The sequence below is a fragment of the Aulostomus chinensis genome, chromosome 11 (assembly GCF_037954235.1).
Source record: "Aulostomus chinensis isolate RoL2024-O1b breed Wild chromosome 11, RoL_Achi_v1.0, whole genome shotgun sequence".
NCBI classification, from domain to species: Eukaryota; Metazoa; Chordata; class Actinopteri; order Syngnathiformes; family Aulostomidae; genus Aulostomus; species Aulostomus chinensis.
This window is the reverse complement of record NC_141330.1, coordinates 574,428-592,500: the sequence shown is the minus strand read 5'-3', so window position 1 is coordinate 592,500 and position 18,073 is coordinate 574,428. Positions and strand designations below refer to the sequence as shown.

Genomic DNA, 18,073 nt, shown 5'->3' with positions numbered 1-18,073 from the left:
CAGAGAACACGAGGACACATTCTAGGACGTTTGTAGCTGCTATGCTAGCGATAGCTACGCTGAGCGCTAGCCAGCACTGACAGGTTAGACAACAACTAGCTTACCAGTGGTAAGTTAGTGGTTGTCTGAGGTAAGTTACCCCAGGGGAAGACGATGCACCAGGACCAGGGATGGCGGCCGTACCGGGGCTTGCTCGTCTTTTTCTCTTCTTGTTCTTGTACCTGTGGTTGAGGGTCTCCATCTCTCGCTCTGGCTCTGTTGATCCTGGCGGACTCGAGTGATGACATAGCATGTAGTCCATGATTTGCCCCATCGAGACGTGCCACAAACGTAAGGCGTCACTAGTTTCGCCGTTCACACTTTTATTAAATTATTCAGACAACGTCGAGATACTTAGCAAATACTTCAGCGTTTCCGTTGACCTTTTTCTCACTGTCCCGGATCGTCCCAGACAAAACACTGGTGTCCCAGCAGGGTTTTCATGGTCCCGGACATAGGGACATGGTTCATTTGGAGCCCTGAGCACAGCACATGAACCTCAACAACATCGCCACGAAAGGACTCTTAGCATGACTGTGCTGTCATCTGTGTGACCTTTGACCTTCAGTAAGAGCCGAGCGTTGGAGGAGGAGCTGAAAACCATCTTCACTGTTTCAAAGTCTCTGGATGTTCAGGCTGAGAAGGTAGGAGGTCAGAGGGTGGTTTGAAGGTCACTGATTGGTCAGCAGTGTCGCACCTGTAATTTGACTTTCTGTTGGCCCTCCTGGGCTCTGATTGGCTGCGGTCTGTGTCAGTTCTCTCTGAACGAGGACCGCTACGAAGAGGAGATCAAGAGCCTGAGCAGCAAACTCAAGGAGGTGAGAAACTCTTCTGTTCACGACTTGAAACCTGCCTACTTCCTGTTGAACCTGAGTCCCATCTCCTGTTCACTTCCTGACCAGGCTGAGACCAGAGCTGAATTCGCAGAGCATTCAGTCGCCAAACTGGAGAAAACCATTGATGACCTGGAAGGTGAGATCACATGACAACTTGAGTGGCGTCCTGTGGGATGGTGGTGTTTCGATGCGGAGACAGTTTCTGATTGGAGGGTCAATCAGCTGACATGAGGGATGTCGACTGATTGACAGAAATATTATGAATATTATTTATAAATATCTCTTAACCCGCAACAGAAAAAGCCTGAAGCTTAGTGGTGGTGACCTTGAAGTCATGTGACCCTGGTGTCGTTCCTCCATAGGCTAACGTTAGCTTAGCACCAGCTAGCTCTACCGCAGCGTGAGCAGAGCAGCGGTTGTGATGTTCTGTCAGTGCACGCGATGGTCGCCGATGCAGCTCTGTTGGGTTAGACGCCACTCGGCTCAGGGCAGGCGCCACGAGTGTTGACGCTGCTAGAAACTTTAACACGGCTGCCTGGTTGTGGTGGCAGGAATCCACGGTGAAGCGAACTCAGGGCCGGCCCACAGAAACACGCAATGACCACCATACTCCACACACTCCAACGCAGACAGTCCTGATGTTCATATCTGATGTGATGTCATCTAACATGTGACTGGTTGTTTAAACATGACGTCAATTCATTTCAGTTTTCAGGATCAATAATCTGGAAGATTGATTGGTTGACTTGTTTGTTTTCAGACTCTCTGACTTCAGCCAGAAACGCCAACATGGAGCTGCAGGCGACTCTGACTCAGACGATGGAGGAGCTCAACTCCTGCTGAAGCTCCACCCACCGCCACCATTCCCGCTGGAACATTCCCCCACTAAACTTTGATTCACTCCTCCTGTCTGTGCCAACACCCCCCCCCCCCATCTCCACTATGAGGTGCCAAGCCCCCCCCCCTCCACAATACCTGGCTCCTCCCCTTCCTCCTGACCAGACCAGGAGCTGCCAGTTTCTGTCTATAAAGGATTCTAACACACACATTCCCTTGTTAACCAACCGATTATTGACTTAATGAACTAATGATGTTTATTTGATTCGTTAATTCACGAGTGATTGTTTTTTCCTCTTAGCCAATGATAAGTTTCGTTTCTGAGGGCGTGGTCTGACAGAGCCAATTATGAGGCATTCCACTGCCATTTATGGTAAACCAATTGGTGTTCAGACAGACATTTTTTGACATAAATAAAATGTATCACTTTGATGATGTCATAGTGATTGATGTCATCACTTATTTTAATAAAGTGTGGTACTTAGTGCCCAAGGGTTTTTTCAGAATAAAAGCACTGTCACTGCTATGTAGAATCCACTTTAATTCCTGTTCACAATCAAAGAATCACATCCATGGACCCTGGTGGTCTTGTCTGGAACTGCTTCCTGTTCTTGATCCAGCTCCGACATTAAAGAGTTTCATCAGCCGCTGTGAAACTACAGGAAATGATTTTGTCTGCTAAATCTTCAGAGGCGTGTCAACATGATGTTTCACAAAGTCTAAACCAGATCCAGGAACATTCGAGAGCTTCTGTTATCCAGGTCAGAACCCTGTGGATCGCAGCACAAAGGCGAATAGAAGCCCCGCCCAAATGAGGTGAGTCAGCGTGCACAGGTGGTGCATTTTCACACAGTCAGGTGAGAATCTCTAATCAGCCTGCCCTCTAAATGATGTCATCAGCCCGCTCAGACTTTATTGATCTTCAGTGAGGAAACACTGATCAACGTTGATCCATGTGAACGGTGATCCGCTCAAACCCTATGATGATGATGTGGCCTCCAGCGCCAGCGTCAGGATCGGCTGCAGCTGCTCCTCCAACGGGGGGCCCGCGGCCTCATTAGTGATGGTCCAGTCAAACGTGACCCCCTCATCCAGCCCGCACTCCGAGTCAGCATCATCTACACCTGCAGGACACAGATCTGTGAGCCACAGGTGGACAGCTAGACAGGCGGATCGTCGGTCATGTGATCAGACCTTTGGTGAAGCTCCACCCCCTCTGTTTCCTGGTGCTCTCTGAACTTTGAACTCTGACACATCGCGTCTGTTGAGGAAACTCTGCCCAGAACCACTGCAGGTCTGACAGCCGCCGTGCATCACTGACCACCTGACCAATCACAGAGCAGATACACCATGTTTTGTTACCAGTTGCTATGGTGCAGTTGCAGGCTGGTTACCATGAGGTTGCAGGGGAGACGGAACAGGGTGAAATTTGTGTCCAGAGGAGGAAAACAGCTGACTGACATCAGATCTTACCCAGACTGGTTGCTGGGCTCCTCTGGTTGCTAAGCGACAGAAGAATCCAGGGTCCTGGCGTCGGCGACCTTCTCCCCAGCGAATCATATCCGCACGGTACTGCTCCTTATAAGGTCCAGGACCAAGCAGCTGTTCCAGATCCAGACCATGTTCCTGCACCAGCAGAAAACTGTCTCAGTGGTAACCAGTGATGTCACGGTGGCTGTGCTGCTGTTGTGATCTCACCTGAGCGTACTGCTGTTTGAGGGGTCCGGAGAGACGCACGATGCAGCAAACCTCAGCTCCTAACCTGCAGCAGAGGACTTGTCACGTGAACGCTCATTAGTACAGGAGATGGTGAGCGCTGCGACCACGACAGGCTTCAGGTCAGACCGACAATGAGGGTGTGAGGGAGAACTAGGGTGGGGTCACTGACAACACCTGTGAGGTGGTGGTTCCACCTGGAGAACTCGACATCAACCAGAGGGAGCAGACAACGTAGCATCTCTGACATCAAACATGTCTGACAGCAAACATGTCTGACAGCAAACATGTCTGACAGCAAACATGTCTGACAGCAAACATGTCTGACATCAAACATGTCTGACAGCAAACATGTCTGACAGCAAACATGTCTGACAGCAAACATGTCTGACAGCAAACATGTCTGACAGCAAACACTACAAGTTTCTTTTTGACTAAAATCTTTTCAGTTCATCTTTGGGCCCCAGACTTCTGACTGTTCCATGTGACGTGGACGTCAGAAGTTCCGAAACACGTTAATGCAGGTAGTGGATGTCATGATGAAAATGATAGTAGACCATGACGTCACCATAAGCAACAACAGTTCTCACTGGCTCAGAGATAAACTGGACGGTTACCGGTTGAGGATCAGGTCCGTGACGTAATCTTTGCCGGACTTCCGTTTCCCACTGAAGACCAAAACCAGTTTAGGTCCTGGGCCTCGGTGGTCCATCTGAATCAATCACCGGTGGTTCACCAGACCTGTACCGTAACTGCAGAAGGAACCAGACAGCACGTCAACACGCGACACGGTTCAGCTCACATGCACACGCCCTCAGGTTGGACGACGTCACTCATCAATGGAAGCCGATTGGATGAATCGCGTCATGTTGTACATGTTGCGGAAACGCGTGACCTACGTGTGTGACGCCAAATGGAGGGGGGGTCCAACAAGAAGTCACTCGGTTTGTTTAATATTTTGCTGTGAAAGAGCAACGTCACTCATGAGCCCTCATCCGTAGAAGGGTTTGCTCTCCATCAAAGCGTCCAGTTTAGTGACGTCACCATAATTAATGCGTTTCATGTTTACCACCCTCCCACCCCGCATGTTGGTACGATCCAGATCAAAGGTGGCCAGCTCGACAATATGGCGGCGTCTGCGGTGTGGAGGAAACCAGAACTTCTTCGAGCCTGGAAGACTCCCGCGGTCCGGGTGAGAGCGCGTGGAAGAGGCTGTGATGTCACCGATGCCGAACACCACGAACTGCGCGTGACTCCTGTGTGTTGGACCTGACGCGTCAGTATGAAGACTTCGATCTTTCACCCACTTCGCGTGCCACCGAGAGGCGCATGCGCACTGCGTTGACGCTCTAAACTGTTGAACGGAAAAGCGAATTCTGATGTGACGAAGACTGCAGCCTCCTCCAATACTACTAGTGCCAGAACTATTAGTACCGGTACTACTAGTGCCAGACCTATTAGTACCGGTACTACTAGTGCCAGACCTATTAGTACCGGTACTACTAGTGCCAGAACTATTAGTACCGGTACTACTAGTGCCAGACCTAGTAGTACCGGTACTACTAGTGCCAGACCTATTAGTACCGGTACTACTAGTGCCAGACCTATTAGTACCGGTACTACTAGTGCCAGAACTATTAGTACCGGTACTACTAGTGATAGGAGGTGTCAGCCTGAGGCTCTGCAGGTCTGCAGCCTCCTCTAGCAGCATCAGTCAGGGATCTGGGAGGTGAACTAGTACTACTAGTGGTAGTACTACTAGTACCAGTACTACTAGTGGAAGGAGGTGTCCAGTCCAGGTAGTGACCTGCAGCTGTGAGACATGAAGGAGGACAGGAGGAGAGAGAAGCCCAGTGCATCATGGGAGATAAATGCTCCGTTATCGGCTGCTCTAGTCTGAGTTTTAAGGCTGTCCAGCCAGATCCCACCTGACTCTTCCAGTCTGGAGCAGCGCCACGCCCTCTCCAGGTACTGAGCCTTTTGTTCCAGCTGCTCAGTTCAGAACTGTACCACGGGGCTGGTGTCCTTTGTTTCATAGTTCCTTTTTGATGATGCAGTCAAGTCCAGAGTCGTTCTGTGTGTCTGCTGCTCGACTGATCAGTGCCCAAAGAGGGCGGAGCCAAAGTTGACAGCAGGCGTGTCTGTAACTGGAAATGACGGTGGATTTCACGGCTGTTATGATGAGATCTGGTGTTTATTGATGCAGAACATCGGAGCACGCAAACCTCCGACGCCACGTAACAGTTGGCTTCACGCGTTCCTTAGGTGTCGCGGAGGTTCAACTCAGCACACACGTTCCCTCAGAGTACCGTCATCACTTCCGTCTTTACTCGCTCACTCTCCCTGAAGAGAACGTAAATGAATGGTGATGGGGCGGAGCTTATAACTGGGTGCAAGCAGGTTAAGCTGGTTCTGCTTCATGTTGGTGTTCTTCCAGAGGCCTATGATGCTCGCCTCGCGGGTTTCAGTATGGCGGTGGACCCCCATGGGCCACGTTGACAGATTCCATCAATAACCCTCCATAACTGCTGCACATCTCAGTCCGTGTGCTCCTCTGTCCTGCTTCCCTCTGACACGCTCTGATTCACCCCCCCCCACCGCGGCCACTCTGCTGAGATTGGTCACCGTATCGAGGGGCCTGCCCCCTCCGCTGCATAGTTACGCGCCTCCTCTCACATGCAAGGACGTTGTCTCACCCGGGAACCGGCTTGTTGACAGTTTCAGCATTTAAAAATCTCAGCTTCGGCAGTAGAACCGCATGTCTTGTTTTTATACTGAGAGCAACAGACCAGACAGTGACAGAACGTCACTTCCAGCCTGCGGTTAGTGTCCTCCTCACCACCGTGGAGAGACGGGACAGCAGCTGCCTTCAGGATTCGCTTTTTTTTGCAGTCTCATTTAATTTGTCTTCTTTGGGAAGTCCACGCGAGGATAAGAAGTGTTTGCACCTGAAAAAACACTAAATGGCATCCATTTTGACGACAACGTCGGAGCCATGTAGCCTGCTCTACTTCCGTTGGGTGGGCAGCGACACCACTGGGCACTGAGACCAGAGCCAGGTGAGTTGCCATATATGGAGCTTCCCCTGAAGTTGTGACGTCCCGAAATAAGACCTGAAAAACTCTCCAAATCCGAGTGTTTCCAGCTGTGCGGCGCTGCCTGAAACTGCCCCGGGGCAACTTTAACACGCCCACCTCACGATACGACCCGTCCAACTCCCCGAGAACAAGGAGCCAACCTTTGAATCTAATTTATAAGTCTTAATAGCTGGAAAAGCATAATAGGTCCCATATTGAAGTTCTTCCTTGGGCCACCAGAGGGCAGGTTGACAGGTTTGAGCTCTCGTTGCAGGTCCCAGTCGCGTCAGCTGACTGCTGTCACCTTCTCTTTCAGTCATGGATCCACGGCTCTCAGGTTCTTCATCAGCAGCCTCCTCTCCCTCAGTCAGCCTTCTTCCCTCCAACTGAAGGCGCCATGCTGCCGGCAGGAAGCTTCAACAACAGAGTTGCTTTCATTACTGGCGGCGGGACGGGACTGGGCCGGGCCATGACAACCACCTTGTCGCACTTGGGAGCCCAGTGTGTCATCGCCAGCAGGTCAGAGGTCACACAGTGGCACATCCCATAATAACATATGTCACCAGGCCAGAGGTCACATGGTATATCAGCTCCACGTCACCGTCAGGGTTCTGATCAGAACCTCTGAGCTCACACACACACTCCAGAGGAGGAGGGCATCAAACCAGCGAGTGACCCCTCAGGGTGTGTGTGTGTGTGTGTTTGTATGTATGAAGGCGCGTGTGTGTTTTTTATGTGTGCGTGCGCATGCGTGTTCTGAAAGCTGAACTCTTGAGACTAGAATGTTTCTGCTGGTTCAGGAAGTTGGACGTCCTGCAGCAGACAGCTGAGGACATCAGCCGTCAAACTGGAAATAAGGTAAAGAACCAGAACTGGACGGACCTTGTTGGACCCTGTCTCACCTGGACTGACTAGACCTTCTCGTCTCTGTGCTTCAGGTCCATGCGGTGCCGTGTGATGTCAGGGATCCTCAGGCCGTCTCTCGTTGTGTAGATCAGATGGAAACACTGACGGGACTCCCTGACGTAAGAATACACACCATGTGTATCCTCGTCCTTTTTGTTACCATGGCAACTGCAGACTCCAGTGTTTCTCTATGACCTCATAGTACCTCCATTTTTACCATTTTCTACCCTCATTGCTAACATGGCCGCCTCCATGCCAAAGGTGCAAGGTTTGAGTCCAGCGGTAAAAGTGCTCACACAGCACAGGTTACAGTAGCACTAGCCGCTAACAGTCATCAAGGTGACATCACTCTGCCGTGTCTCCTCATTGGTCCAGGTGATCATCAATAATGCAGCCGGAAACTTCATCTGTCCATCTGAACGTCTGTCGCCCAACGGCTGGAAGAGCATCACGGACATCGTCCTGAACGGGACGGCCTTCGTCACCCTGGAGCTGGGCAAGAGACTGATCCGTACTCAGAAAGGTCAGAGGTAGGGCCGAGCGCTGTGACCGTGTGACCGGCGTGACGGTTCACATCGTCACCACAAGTCTTTTTTCATTTGCGTCTTTTGTTGTGTTTTTGGCGACAGTTACGTGAGTGCACCTGGTTTTTGATACAAAATCTAAAGCTTGTGATGTCATATTTTACGATCATCCCAATGTTCAAGTTCTTCTCGAGTAATAAACTGCATCACACAGTTGATGTCACTTGTTCTCTGTGGAGTGGCGAGACATCAGGCGCCATCGCACCCGTGGACAGCTGCTGTTAGGGTCAGACGTCACTGAGACCAATCATTGGTGCATCTGAAAACTCCCGTCATCTCCTCTTCCTCTCCACCTTTCCTTCACGCCATGACCTTTTCCTCAGAGTTGAGGAAAAGGTAGGAAGAATTATTCAAAAGGAGTTGAGAGAAGAAGATGGCGGTGCTGAGAGTATCCGATGACGCTTTGACTAGACATCATAAAGTGCCGCGGCGCATGTTACTGATGTGATTCTGCCTCATGAAACTACAACGTTCTGTAGGTGGACTACAGAAGATGCTAAAGGAGCTAACATAGGAAGCATTGCAAAGCACTGCTGCCTGACAGCCGCTTCACTCAGTTAACCTTCCTCAGCCAACCTGGCGACTGGGGTCAACCCCTGACCATGAAAGGTCAGTGAGCTGCTCCAAACTCAGAGGGTCAGAGGTCATCAGTTGTTCCTGTCTGTCCTCCAGGTGCATCCTTCCTCGCCATCACCACCATTTATGCTGAATCTGGTTCTGGATTTGTGGTTCCAAGCGCATCTGCGAAGGCTGGGGTAGAGGCACTTTATAAGTCAGTGTGACTTTTAACCTTTGACCTGTAAGCTGTTCTAAAGCTGACAGTTTTCTTCCCAGTTGAGGCAGTGATGTCCTGTGTTTTCCATGGCAACTATGTTGTTGTCTCAGGTCTCTGGCGGGAGAGTGGGGACGGTATGGACTCCGGTTCAACATCATCCAGCCTGGCCCAATTAGAACCAAGGTACAGGCCATCGGACCACACCCCTCAGCTGTTGTTAACATGCTGTTGTTCACCGGTTTGTCTACATCTTTAGGGGGCTTTCAGCCGTTTGGACCCAACTGGAGCATTTGAGGAAGGGATGATCAATCGGATCCCAACAGGTCGGCTTGGAACACCAGTGGAGATCGCAAATCTGGCGGCGTACATGAGCAGCGACTACGCCACCTGGATGTCTGGAGCCGTGAGTTCTGCTGAAGGCTGTTGTTGAACGCTGGAGTATTCAAAGAACTGATTAGTGAAGGGTCCCTGAGGGGCCGTGGCTATGCTGATATTAACGAGTCTCGGTTTAAAGAAGAGCTGAAGTTGAGCATCGGGTTAACTTGTGTGTTGTGTTCAGGTGGTCCGCTTCGATGGCGGAGAGTATGTGTCAATGGCGGGAGAGTTCAACGACCTGCGCAGGGTGAGTGTCGTTCCCTCCCTCCTTCATTATTAATGAAATGAAAGTGTTATTGTTCCAAGGGTTCAGTAATCGATCCGATCACCTTCTCAGGTGACTCCGGATCAGTGGAAGCTGTTGGAGGAGATGATCCGGAGCACAAAAGGATCTTAACAACCTAACAACTCCATGCTGTCCCCTTGGGGATGGTGAGCTCCGCCCACTGGCTGATGTCATAATGACCAGAGGCTCTGACATTTGTGTTGATGTTTTAATGATTGATTGATTGATCGGGGGTCCTTGCTGCTAATAACTGGACAATTGTTAGCCTGTTAGCTTGCCACCAGTTCAATTTGAACATGTTTTTGACTTTTCATAATAAAATCATACTAACGAGAGATGTTGGTGTTAATTAGTAGATAAAATGTCGACATGTGTGATCGGTTATTTGATCATTGAGCTTCATCTCCTGATGGCTTCTGATGATGAAACTTTCAGCTTTGATCTGAATCTGGAATTGGCTCCAGCAAGTTTTTACTTCAGGAAAATAGAAATAAAAAGGTAATGACAGCAAGTGCTGTCAGGACGAGGCAGCTGCTGAAGCTAGTCGCCTTCACAGCGATGGCAGGAAGTTTGTTTTGATCCTGTTGGATTGAATCGTTTGGTCACATGATAAGTCGTATGTTCTTGAGGCTGTGATCACGAGCAGAGATGGGCGTTTGTTCAGCACGTGGCTATCACGTTCTGCAGCTCTGCTGATGTCATCTAATACAGAACAGACCAGCTGCGTCCACACAGGTGAGGTGAGGACGGACGCCAGGAAGGCGGTAAAGAACCTCAACAGCTCGGTTGCTGGCGTCTTCACTGAAGCCAAGACTGAGACTGAAGTCAACTGGAAATCGTTTATTTGCTGGTTTCAATCACTGCCGGTGGTATTGTCACATGCTGGACAGCCCAAATACAGATTGATGATGTCAGTGAGTGTTGATGCTCTGCTGATGCTGCCAGCGACAAATCAGCATGGTGACAAGTTTCTGCAGAACCTCCGCTCGCATCTTACTGATCTGAAGAACCTCCTCATGATTCACCTTCTCCTCCCGGCTGTAGTCCAGAGACACCTGCAGGGACCACACCCAAAATACAGCCCTCAGTCACCCATCAGTCAGCCGTCGTTTGGCCCTCAATGCTGATAGTTTACTCACCTTGTTGGTGATGAGGGACAGACCCAGAACTCGGAGTCCACAGTGCTTCGCCACGGTCACCTCTGGAACGGTGCTCATCCCTGGAGACGAGAGGATTCATTTCATCAGATTTATAAATGTTTTCTTGTTTTCCCCCCTGTCCTGTTCAGCAGCATCCATGTTCCTGGTGCCTTGTTGTGCTGAAGCAGGTTCACTCTGCAAAGGAACCTGATAAACTCCTCCTATCGCCACCTGTGTTTAACTTTATTAGGAATGGTGTTGGTTCATTGATGAAGCTACTGGACTGAGGACAGGAGCAGGGGTGAAAAGGAAGACAAAAACAACAACAGCAAAAAACAAAACAAAAAAACAACACTAACAATAACAGAAAAAAGAAAAACATTGGAGAATTTCCAGTGCAAATTTAACATTTAGTTTAATATAATTTTAAAATAAATGATTGTGTGATTATGGATCAGTTGTGCACCATGTGTGTGTGTGCTATGGTTTGTCTTGGATGCTGTGGGTAGCTGACTGTAGCTGATGTGGGGGACCAGAAAAACACGCCCCCAGTCCAGGATAGCAGGCAGGTCAGGACCAACCCACCAGGGCACCCAGAAACCCCCAGAACACAGGGACCTGCGACCAACCCCAGCCCAACCACCGTACTGGGAGGTAGACCACCCGTCCCAAGAGCACCAGCCAGGCCCACGTTGGTGCAGTTAGCAAAAGGGGCAGCAATGGACCCACTCCCCGCCCCAGCTGCCCCCCCATACCAGCATGGGTGCAGGGTGCGTGTTGTGCATGGGAGTGTAGATGTGATGATGTGGATGACTAGAATGTAGTTCAAATTGAGGGAGGCATTCAGGGCATGGGAGCCCCGCCGGTTGCAGACAGCAGAGTCTCCCAGTACATCCTCATGCACTCCCCCAAGCCCTCGATGTTTAAAATGTGATTAAAATTGGGGGGTCCAGCCCCTCAAGGCCTAGTGTCACATGAGATGTGGTGTGATGGGACAGAGGGGCGAAGCATGGACAGGACCTGCAGGGGGCCATCTTCCAGACCGGCCCCGCTGGCCATTCCTGTCACCGCCGCAACCAGCAGACAGGGAATCTAACCTACCTGGTCCAGAGGCAAAACCGGAGCGCCAAGGGGCTCTGTCTGGAGATCCGGGCAGAGGGTCCACCACCCCCAGCCGGCAGCCCAGGTCAGGGCACCCAGTGTGATCAGCACCAAGGAGGCCAGGCCCAACCCTCCTATGTCCCCCCACATCCTCCCATTGTCCAGGAGTGGCGGCAGCCAAAGACACCGCGCCAGGGCTCAGCCCGCCCAAGGACAAGGCTGAGGTAAGCGCACCCCTCCCAAGTGTGGGCAAGACCCCCCGGGGGTGCGGGCAGGGTCCCAGGCCAGCAGGTCCCAGGTACCAAACCATCCACCTCCCCCTCCCTCTCCACCCCCCTACCTCCCTCCCTCCTGCCCCCCCAACCCCCTTCTAATCCTCCCTCCCCACCCTTCTCCCAGCGTCTGGGGCAAACATGTCCCAGCCGCCGCAGCAGGCCCCAGCACGCTCTGCCAGTGCCCAGGGACCGGGCGGGCACCACACCCCCCACCGCGGGACCCTGCCGGGAGACCGGCACGGACCCCAGGCACCAGGGCCCAGGGCCCCAGACCCCCCATACCGCGGGGAAGCCCCAACCCCCAATCCCACAGGGTGCCACCATGATAGGGGAAGCAGCCCCCATGCCCCCCACACCATCCCACACAGGCAAGACCCAAAGCAGCCCCCTGAGGCAGTGACCCCAGGCTCAGCGAGCCGCTGGACACCCAAGGAAGCCAGCGTCCATAGCCACCCGGGGCCAGGGCCACGAAGCCCAGTCCCCCCCATCAAAACTACATGATGGATTTAATTATCGGGGACCAGATTTGTTCGAACTCTGACGATCGACTTTCCTCCCAAGCAGACATTCTCTCCATGGAAATGTGGTCTAATCAAAGGTTTCTATACTGAGTGATGCTTAGGTTGTTCTTGGATTTCCAATTCATCAGGATGGCCTTCTTTGCGATGCTTAGAGCAGTGAGGAGCATGCAGGATTTGTTTACTTCCATATTAACATTAGTGAGGTCCCCTAGCAGACAAAGTGAGGGGGAGGTGGGGATGGGGTACCCTGACCACCGTGATAGGTCTTTACAAACCCCCTGCCAAAAATCGTTAACAGGTGTACAAAGCCATATAGCATGCAGATAGCAGTCTGGTGAGCCAGTCGCACAATATGGACAAATGTTTGTTTGTGTGAGGCCCATCTGGAACATCCTTTGTCCTGTGTAGTGGGTTCTGTGGAGAACCTTGTAATTTATTAATTGTGGGTTACCACTGCGAATCATTCTAAATGTGTTGGAGCAGATTTGTATCCAAAAGTTAGGATGTGGGTTGATCGACAGATCTTCCTCCCATTTGGATGAAGGAATAGAGATTATAAATTCTGTTGTTGAAACTATTGAGTTAATTTTAGACAGTAGCTTAGGGGGTGAAATTTGTAAAAAATCTGTTATTCTGGGTGGAAGCTCTAAGTCTAACTGGGTAAGGTCAAACCGTGCCTGTATTATAGATTTGAGCTGAAGATATTCCAGAAATTTGTTTTTGTTAATACCATAATTTGCTGTAATTTGGTTAAATTCTATGAATTCTTTGTCTTGGAAGATATGCTCTAGATTTTTAATCCCTTTAATCGGCCCATGCAGCAAAATGTATTGTTTTTTAATTTTGCAGGAGGATTGTTCCAGACAGGTGTGAGCCTGCAAGGGGTGTTGGAGAGCCCATTGCTCTTGAGAAGTTCCCACCAGGCTATGAGGGTGTTGCTGATGCTAATGTACTTAAAGCAGCTGTGATGCTTGATAACAGGGCTGATAAAAGGGAGATCAGAGATTTGGATTTCTTTGCAGAATGTTTGTTCAATATCACGCCATGCTTGGTCTAATGAGTTTGGCTTGAACCATTTTAGTATGTATTGTAATCTATTGGCCAAGTAGTAATTATAAAAATGTGGTAGTTCCAAGCCACCATAGTCTTTACTCTTTTGTAAAGTCTTTAAGCTTATAGTGGTGGCTTAGCTTTCCAGAGAAATTTTGAGATGTTAGAGTTGAGTGTTTGGAACCAAGTCCGGGGAGGCTGGGTCGGAACCATCGAGAAAACATAGTTGATTTTTGGCAAGATCATCATTTTCACTGTTGCTATTCTTCCTATAAGTGATATGGGTAGTGTGTGCCACCGGGTGAGGTCGTCCTCTATTTCTTTGATTAGGGCGGTATGATTTAGCCATGTCAAGTCAGACAATTTGGCAGAGATGTTGATGCCCAGGTATTTAATGTTTCCTGGCCGTAGTGGTGCGGCGAGTGAACTCTGGAAACCTGAGTTGATGGGAAGAACAGTTGACTTGCTCCAATTAATAGAGTAGTCAGAAATGGTTGAGAATTTGTCAATGAGTGCTATCGTTTCAGGGAGAGATGATTGTGCATTCCGTAGGAAAAGTAACACATCATCAGCATAAAGGCTTATCTTATGGTTCTCATTTGGAGCATCAATTCCCTTGATGTTGTTGTTTTGCCGGACTGCAGCTGCGAGTGGCTCTATGAATATAGCAAACAGGGAAGGGGAAAGTGGACAACCCTGTCTGGTTCCTCTTTGGAGAGAGAAGCTTGGAGAGCTTTGATCATTTGTTCTGACACAAGCACTGGGAGTGCGGTAAAATGTTTTGATCCAGTTCACAAAGTTATCTCAGAACCCAAACTTTTGTAATGTGGGGAGGAGAAAATTCCAATTTACCCTGTCGAATGCTTTTTCTGCATCTAGGGAGACAATTATGGCATCCTTGCTCTGACTGTTACAGTCGTCTATCAGGTTGATAAGTCTACGTGTGTTGTTGGTAGAGTGCCGTCCTTTAAGAAACCCGGTCTGGTCAGGATGTATCATGTGAGGTGTTACTTTTTCAATCCTTCTAGCTAGCGCCTTGCTGATGACTTTAATATCTGCATTTATAAGTGATATTGGACGATGGCTTGATGGAAGTGCTGGGTCTTTTTCCGGTTTAAGGAGAAGGCTAATAATCGCACGGTTCATGTCGGGTGGAAGGGTCGAGGTTTCCTGTATTTCAGTGAACATTTTGTAGAATATTGGTGCAAGCTCAGGCCAGAACTCTTTGTAGAATTCTGCAGGAAAGCCATCCGGTTCCGGGGCTTTCTTGTTTGGCAAATGTTTAAGGGCTTCTTGAAGTTCCTCGATAGAAATAGGTGACTCCAGAGCCATTATTATTATTATAGGTTTATAAATATTAAAGTTAAACTGTTACAACATTCAGCTGAAAAATGTACTAAAATATTAGCTTTTAAAAATATGATTCATAGTAAAATAGAATGTTTCAACGGCTCCAGCCGGATAACTTGTCATGTGACGTCAGGACACGCCTTCATTGTATTTAGCACGCTGTTGAGCCTCCAGGGTTCCAGTTTCCTGTGAACCCACTGATGATGTGGTTCCTGCAGAAACAGGTGCTCAGGTGGGCATCAGGTGCTGACAATTTTTAGCAGCTAATTACCTGAACCACCGAGATCTCTGCTCATGCTGCACCTTCTGCTGAGCGATGATCTGCTTCCAGATCCTGAGAGATTCTTACCGACAGAGTCACAGCCCAAGATCAGCAGCATTCGGGCTTCAGCGATGGTTTCGAAGTTGGGTCCGCTCACCATACAGTAAACGCCCTCACGGATGAAGTCACTGCAGCCGAGTTCAGAGCTGATGTCCAGAGCAAGACGCCGCAGGTCCTTACTGTACGCATCCGACATGCAAGGGAACCGGATCCCAAACCTGCAGACAAACACCACCTGAAATCTGGAGCTCCAAGGTTCTACACTCTAGATTCTTGGTTCCACTGCCAGCATGGTCATCCAATCTGTGTTCATCAATACAGAACATCTGCGACCCAAATTGGGACCTCACTCACTGGAGAGCGTCTCAGTCAGAGGAGTGAAAGCTTGACGTGGACATAGGAAGCAAGACGGAGCGACAGAAGAACATCCACATGGAATCACCTCAGTTTGAAATGTCTCTACATCCCACTGTCCGTCCTCGTGTCTTACCTCTCGTCGTTGGGTCCGCACAGAGGATGCTGTCCAGCAAAACCTGGTAAGTTGATGTGGTCTTTGATGATCATGATGTCACCAACCTTAAAGTCAGGACAGATTCCTCCGGACGCGTTCGTCACCAGCACTGACTCCACCCCCATCAGCTTAAAGATCCGCACAGGAAATGTTACCTAAGACAGGAGGACAGACGGGAGGAATCAAGTCCAGAACTCTGTGTTTCAATGGTGGTGCCAAATGAAGAGCCTGGGAATAGTGACGTCACGCATGAGGGACCAAAATAAACCTGCCACAAAGAAGACCTGATGCTTGTCTCACGTGATCTGCCAGGTCGACGTCTCATTGATCAGTGATTATTGAGCAGAGGCGACCCGGTATCTCTGACCACCCAGTGTGGGTCTCTGTGACGGCTACGTCCAGCGTCGATTTGATGGTGGTTTGATTGTGGTAAACGGATTCAAAATGAAGCTCAGATCCCAACATCATGATGGTGAGTTGCCATGACAACAAGCGGGCACGTTTTGAAATGTTGGTTTTTCTGAATGAATTTCTGACCAGTAAATTTCTCATGCCTCACTAAACATACCACCATCCCAGCAGTGAGGGCGGGGCCTGGCGAAACGTTCATGTTTGAATCTTCATGGCGGCAGCACCTGCAGAGTAAGGGGAGGAGCTCACCTGGCAAAGGGAGTAACCTTCGTACAGATGGAAGTGGCCTTGCATGAAGACACAGGAAGTGTCCTCGATCATCCCGAACACCAGACAGCCTTCATGTCCTGCAACTGAGACACGCCGAGACATGACATCAGGGATGACGTCAGACCCTTCAGTCCTGCAAGCGGGGCTAACTCACCTGTGCTGACGGGGAAGTTGGGGATGTCCTGATACCTGAAGACCTGCTTGTTGGTGGCGCTGTCGGCCAGCAGGCCGAGTCCCGAGCCACAGATGACGGCGAGCTTCGGGCGGTGACTCGTTTGGTTCAGCAGCCACTCTGTGGTCAGTTTGTAGTCCTCAAAGGAGCAGCAGCTGGGGGCGGGGACATGGACAGACACGCTGAGCGGACACCCGCTGATTGGCTGATAATCAGAATCAATCAGATCAATAGATCTTACCAGGAGGTCCCCCTGGTGTGCATCGTCCTGCAGCAGGAGAAGAAGTGGCGGCGAGGCCAGCGGGTGGAGCGAGTTGCTGCTCTGTGATTGGCTGGAGCTCGAGCCGCGGGTCACTCACCTGTCTGACTATCAGCTGCACTTTGCACAGGACCGGTGAAGATAGCAGCACATAACCTGACACAGTCAACAGCCGACCAATCGATAGACTCGGTGTTTATCAGTTCAGCCAACAAACATGATTGATAAAGTCGATCCACAGGTAACAGCCACTAATAATTAATCACTAATGACTTCCTAGCATCGTTAATCACCAATGAACCAATAAATCAATCGTCCTGATGGCCACGAGTGGAAGGATTCAGCAGCAGGTCACATACTACAGTGATAGTACTACTACAGAAATATTTTATGACCATCTATCAGTACTACCTCAGTAGGGCTTCTGCAAAAGTATACTTAAGTAGGCCCAGTGTTACAGTTCTTCTACAGTAGGCCTACTACTGCATTGTACTGCTGCTACTACTGTGACTACTACTACTACGACTACTACTACTACTACTACTACTACTACTACTACTACTACAGAGAGCTTACTACAGTGTACTAAAGTACTACTACACTAGGTCTAATACAAACATATACTACAGTGATTCTACCATAAGTCTACTACCACAGTACTACCACAACCCACAACAGGCCTATGACAGTGTACTGAAGTTGTACAACCATACTTCCATTACTGAAGTGTACTTAACTACGAACACAGTACTACTCTAGTACACTGAGACCTAGTATTAGCACTAGCATACGATGGTATACTACAGTGTGACTACAGTGCCTACACAATACCTGTTTTACTACCTTTGTTGTAGTCAAACATTTCCTGCTTCATCAGCAGAATCCATGTCTGTGTGTGTTGCCATGGAAACGCTTCTGTAGGAATCAGGCACATCAGTCACCATAGAAACTGTGTTTCTATTATAGCAACAGTCGGCTTGAGTGTGTCCTGCGGCGGCTCACTGTTGAGATGAACAGATGTGCGTCATCATCTGGCTTCCTGTTGGCTGGAGGTTGCTGGAAAGTTTAATAATTATCATGTCACATGACCTAAGCTTGATTTCCTCAATAAAACAACATCAAAGTCATTTATTTCTTCTTCTGGGCTGTAGTGTTTGTCATCTCTACAGCGGCGCCCCCTGCTGTCAGGGCTCCACTGCTCCACCCCTTTTCTCACCAAACCCGTATTCAGACTGTGAGGTTTACTGGTTTGGTTCATCTC

At 49.7% G+C, this 18,073-nt stretch overlaps 4 protein-coding genes across 9 annotated transcripts in view; 2 read left to right on the top strand and 2 right to left on the bottom strand.

Annotated features, from left to right (window-relative positions):
- Window positions 1-2,323, top strand: part of LOC147252750 (tropomyosin-like) — an 8,693-nt gene extending 6,370 nt beyond the window's left edge. The window contains exons 6-9 of one of the 2 annotated variants that reach the window (XM_086217508.1): window positions 608-683; window positions 795-857; window positions 942-1,011; window positions 1,636-2,322. In XM_086217508.1, the coding sequence (XP_086073634.1) occupies window positions 608-683; window positions 795-857; window positions 942-1,011; window positions 1,636-1,718 (292 nt within the window). In that variant the 3' untranslated portion in view covers window positions 1,719-2,322. Of the gene's footprint in view, window positions 1-607; window positions 684-794; window positions 858-941; window positions 1,012-1,635 lie in introns of both variants that reach the window. The other variant, XM_086217509.1, reaches the window with a different exon arrangement.
- Window positions 2,234-5,523, bottom strand: pmvk (phosphomevalonate kinase). 2 transcript variants are annotated; one of them, XM_086217511.1, is made up of 6 exons: window positions 5,357-5,523; window positions 4,046-4,180; window positions 3,411-3,474; window positions 3,186-3,338; window positions 2,907-3,036; window positions 2,234-2,836 (listed from the first exon to the last, which is right to left on the bottom strand). In XM_086217511.1, exons 2-6 carry the CDS (start codon window positions 4,138-4,140, stop codon window positions 2,691-2,693), a joined length of 588 nt encoding a protein of 195 aa, XP_086073637.1. In that variant the 5' UTR covers window positions 4,141-4,180; window positions 5,357-5,523; the 3' UTR covers window positions 2,234-2,690. The 2 variants fall into 2 exon arrangements, with proteins under 2 accessions (XP_086073637.1, XP_086073636.1); XM_086217510.1 differs by lacking the exon at window positions 5,357-5,523 and adding an exon at window positions 4,328-4,794.
- decr1 (2,4-dienoyl CoA reductase 1, mitochondrial) lies at window positions 4,104-9,796 on the top strand. Of its 4 annotated transcripts, none has more exons than XM_086217503.1 (10): window positions 4,104-4,620; window positions 6,822-7,024; window positions 7,306-7,363; window positions 7,444-7,530; window positions 7,787-7,934; window positions 8,668-8,767; window positions 8,881-8,953; window positions 9,027-9,173; window positions 9,330-9,392; window positions 9,483-9,796. In XM_086217503.1, the coding sequence occupies exons 1-10, from the start codon at window positions 4,555-4,557 to the stop codon at window positions 9,540-9,542; spliced, it is 1,005 nt and encodes a 334-aa protein (XP_086073629.1). In that variant the 5' UTR covers window positions 4,104-4,554; the 3' UTR covers window positions 9,543-9,796. The 4 variants fall into 4 exon arrangements, with proteins under 4 accessions (XP_086073629.1, XP_086073631.1, XP_086073630.1 ...); XM_086217505.1 differs by having other exon boundaries at window positions 4,111-4,704; window positions 9,483-9,795; XM_086217504.1 differs by lacking the exon at window positions 4,104-4,620 and adding an exon at window positions 4,959-5,396 and having other exon boundaries at window positions 9,483-9,795.
- A 460-nt stretch (window positions 9,797-10,256) lies between these two features.
- Window positions 10,257-16,942, bottom strand: pnp4b (purine nucleoside phosphorylase 4b). Its single transcript, XM_086217507.1, has 7 exons — window positions 16,795-16,942; window positions 16,536-16,708; window positions 16,361-16,464; window positions 15,680-15,855; window positions 15,217-15,407; window positions 10,571-10,650; window positions 10,257-10,486 (listed from the first exon to the last, which is right to left on the bottom strand). Exons 1-7 carry the CDS (start codon window positions 16,815-16,817, stop codon window positions 10,343-10,345), a joined length of 891 nt encoding a protein of 296 aa, XP_086073633.1. The 5' UTR covers window positions 16,818-16,942; the 3' UTR covers window positions 10,257-10,342.
- Window positions 16,943-18,073: the final 1,131 nt, after the last annotated feature.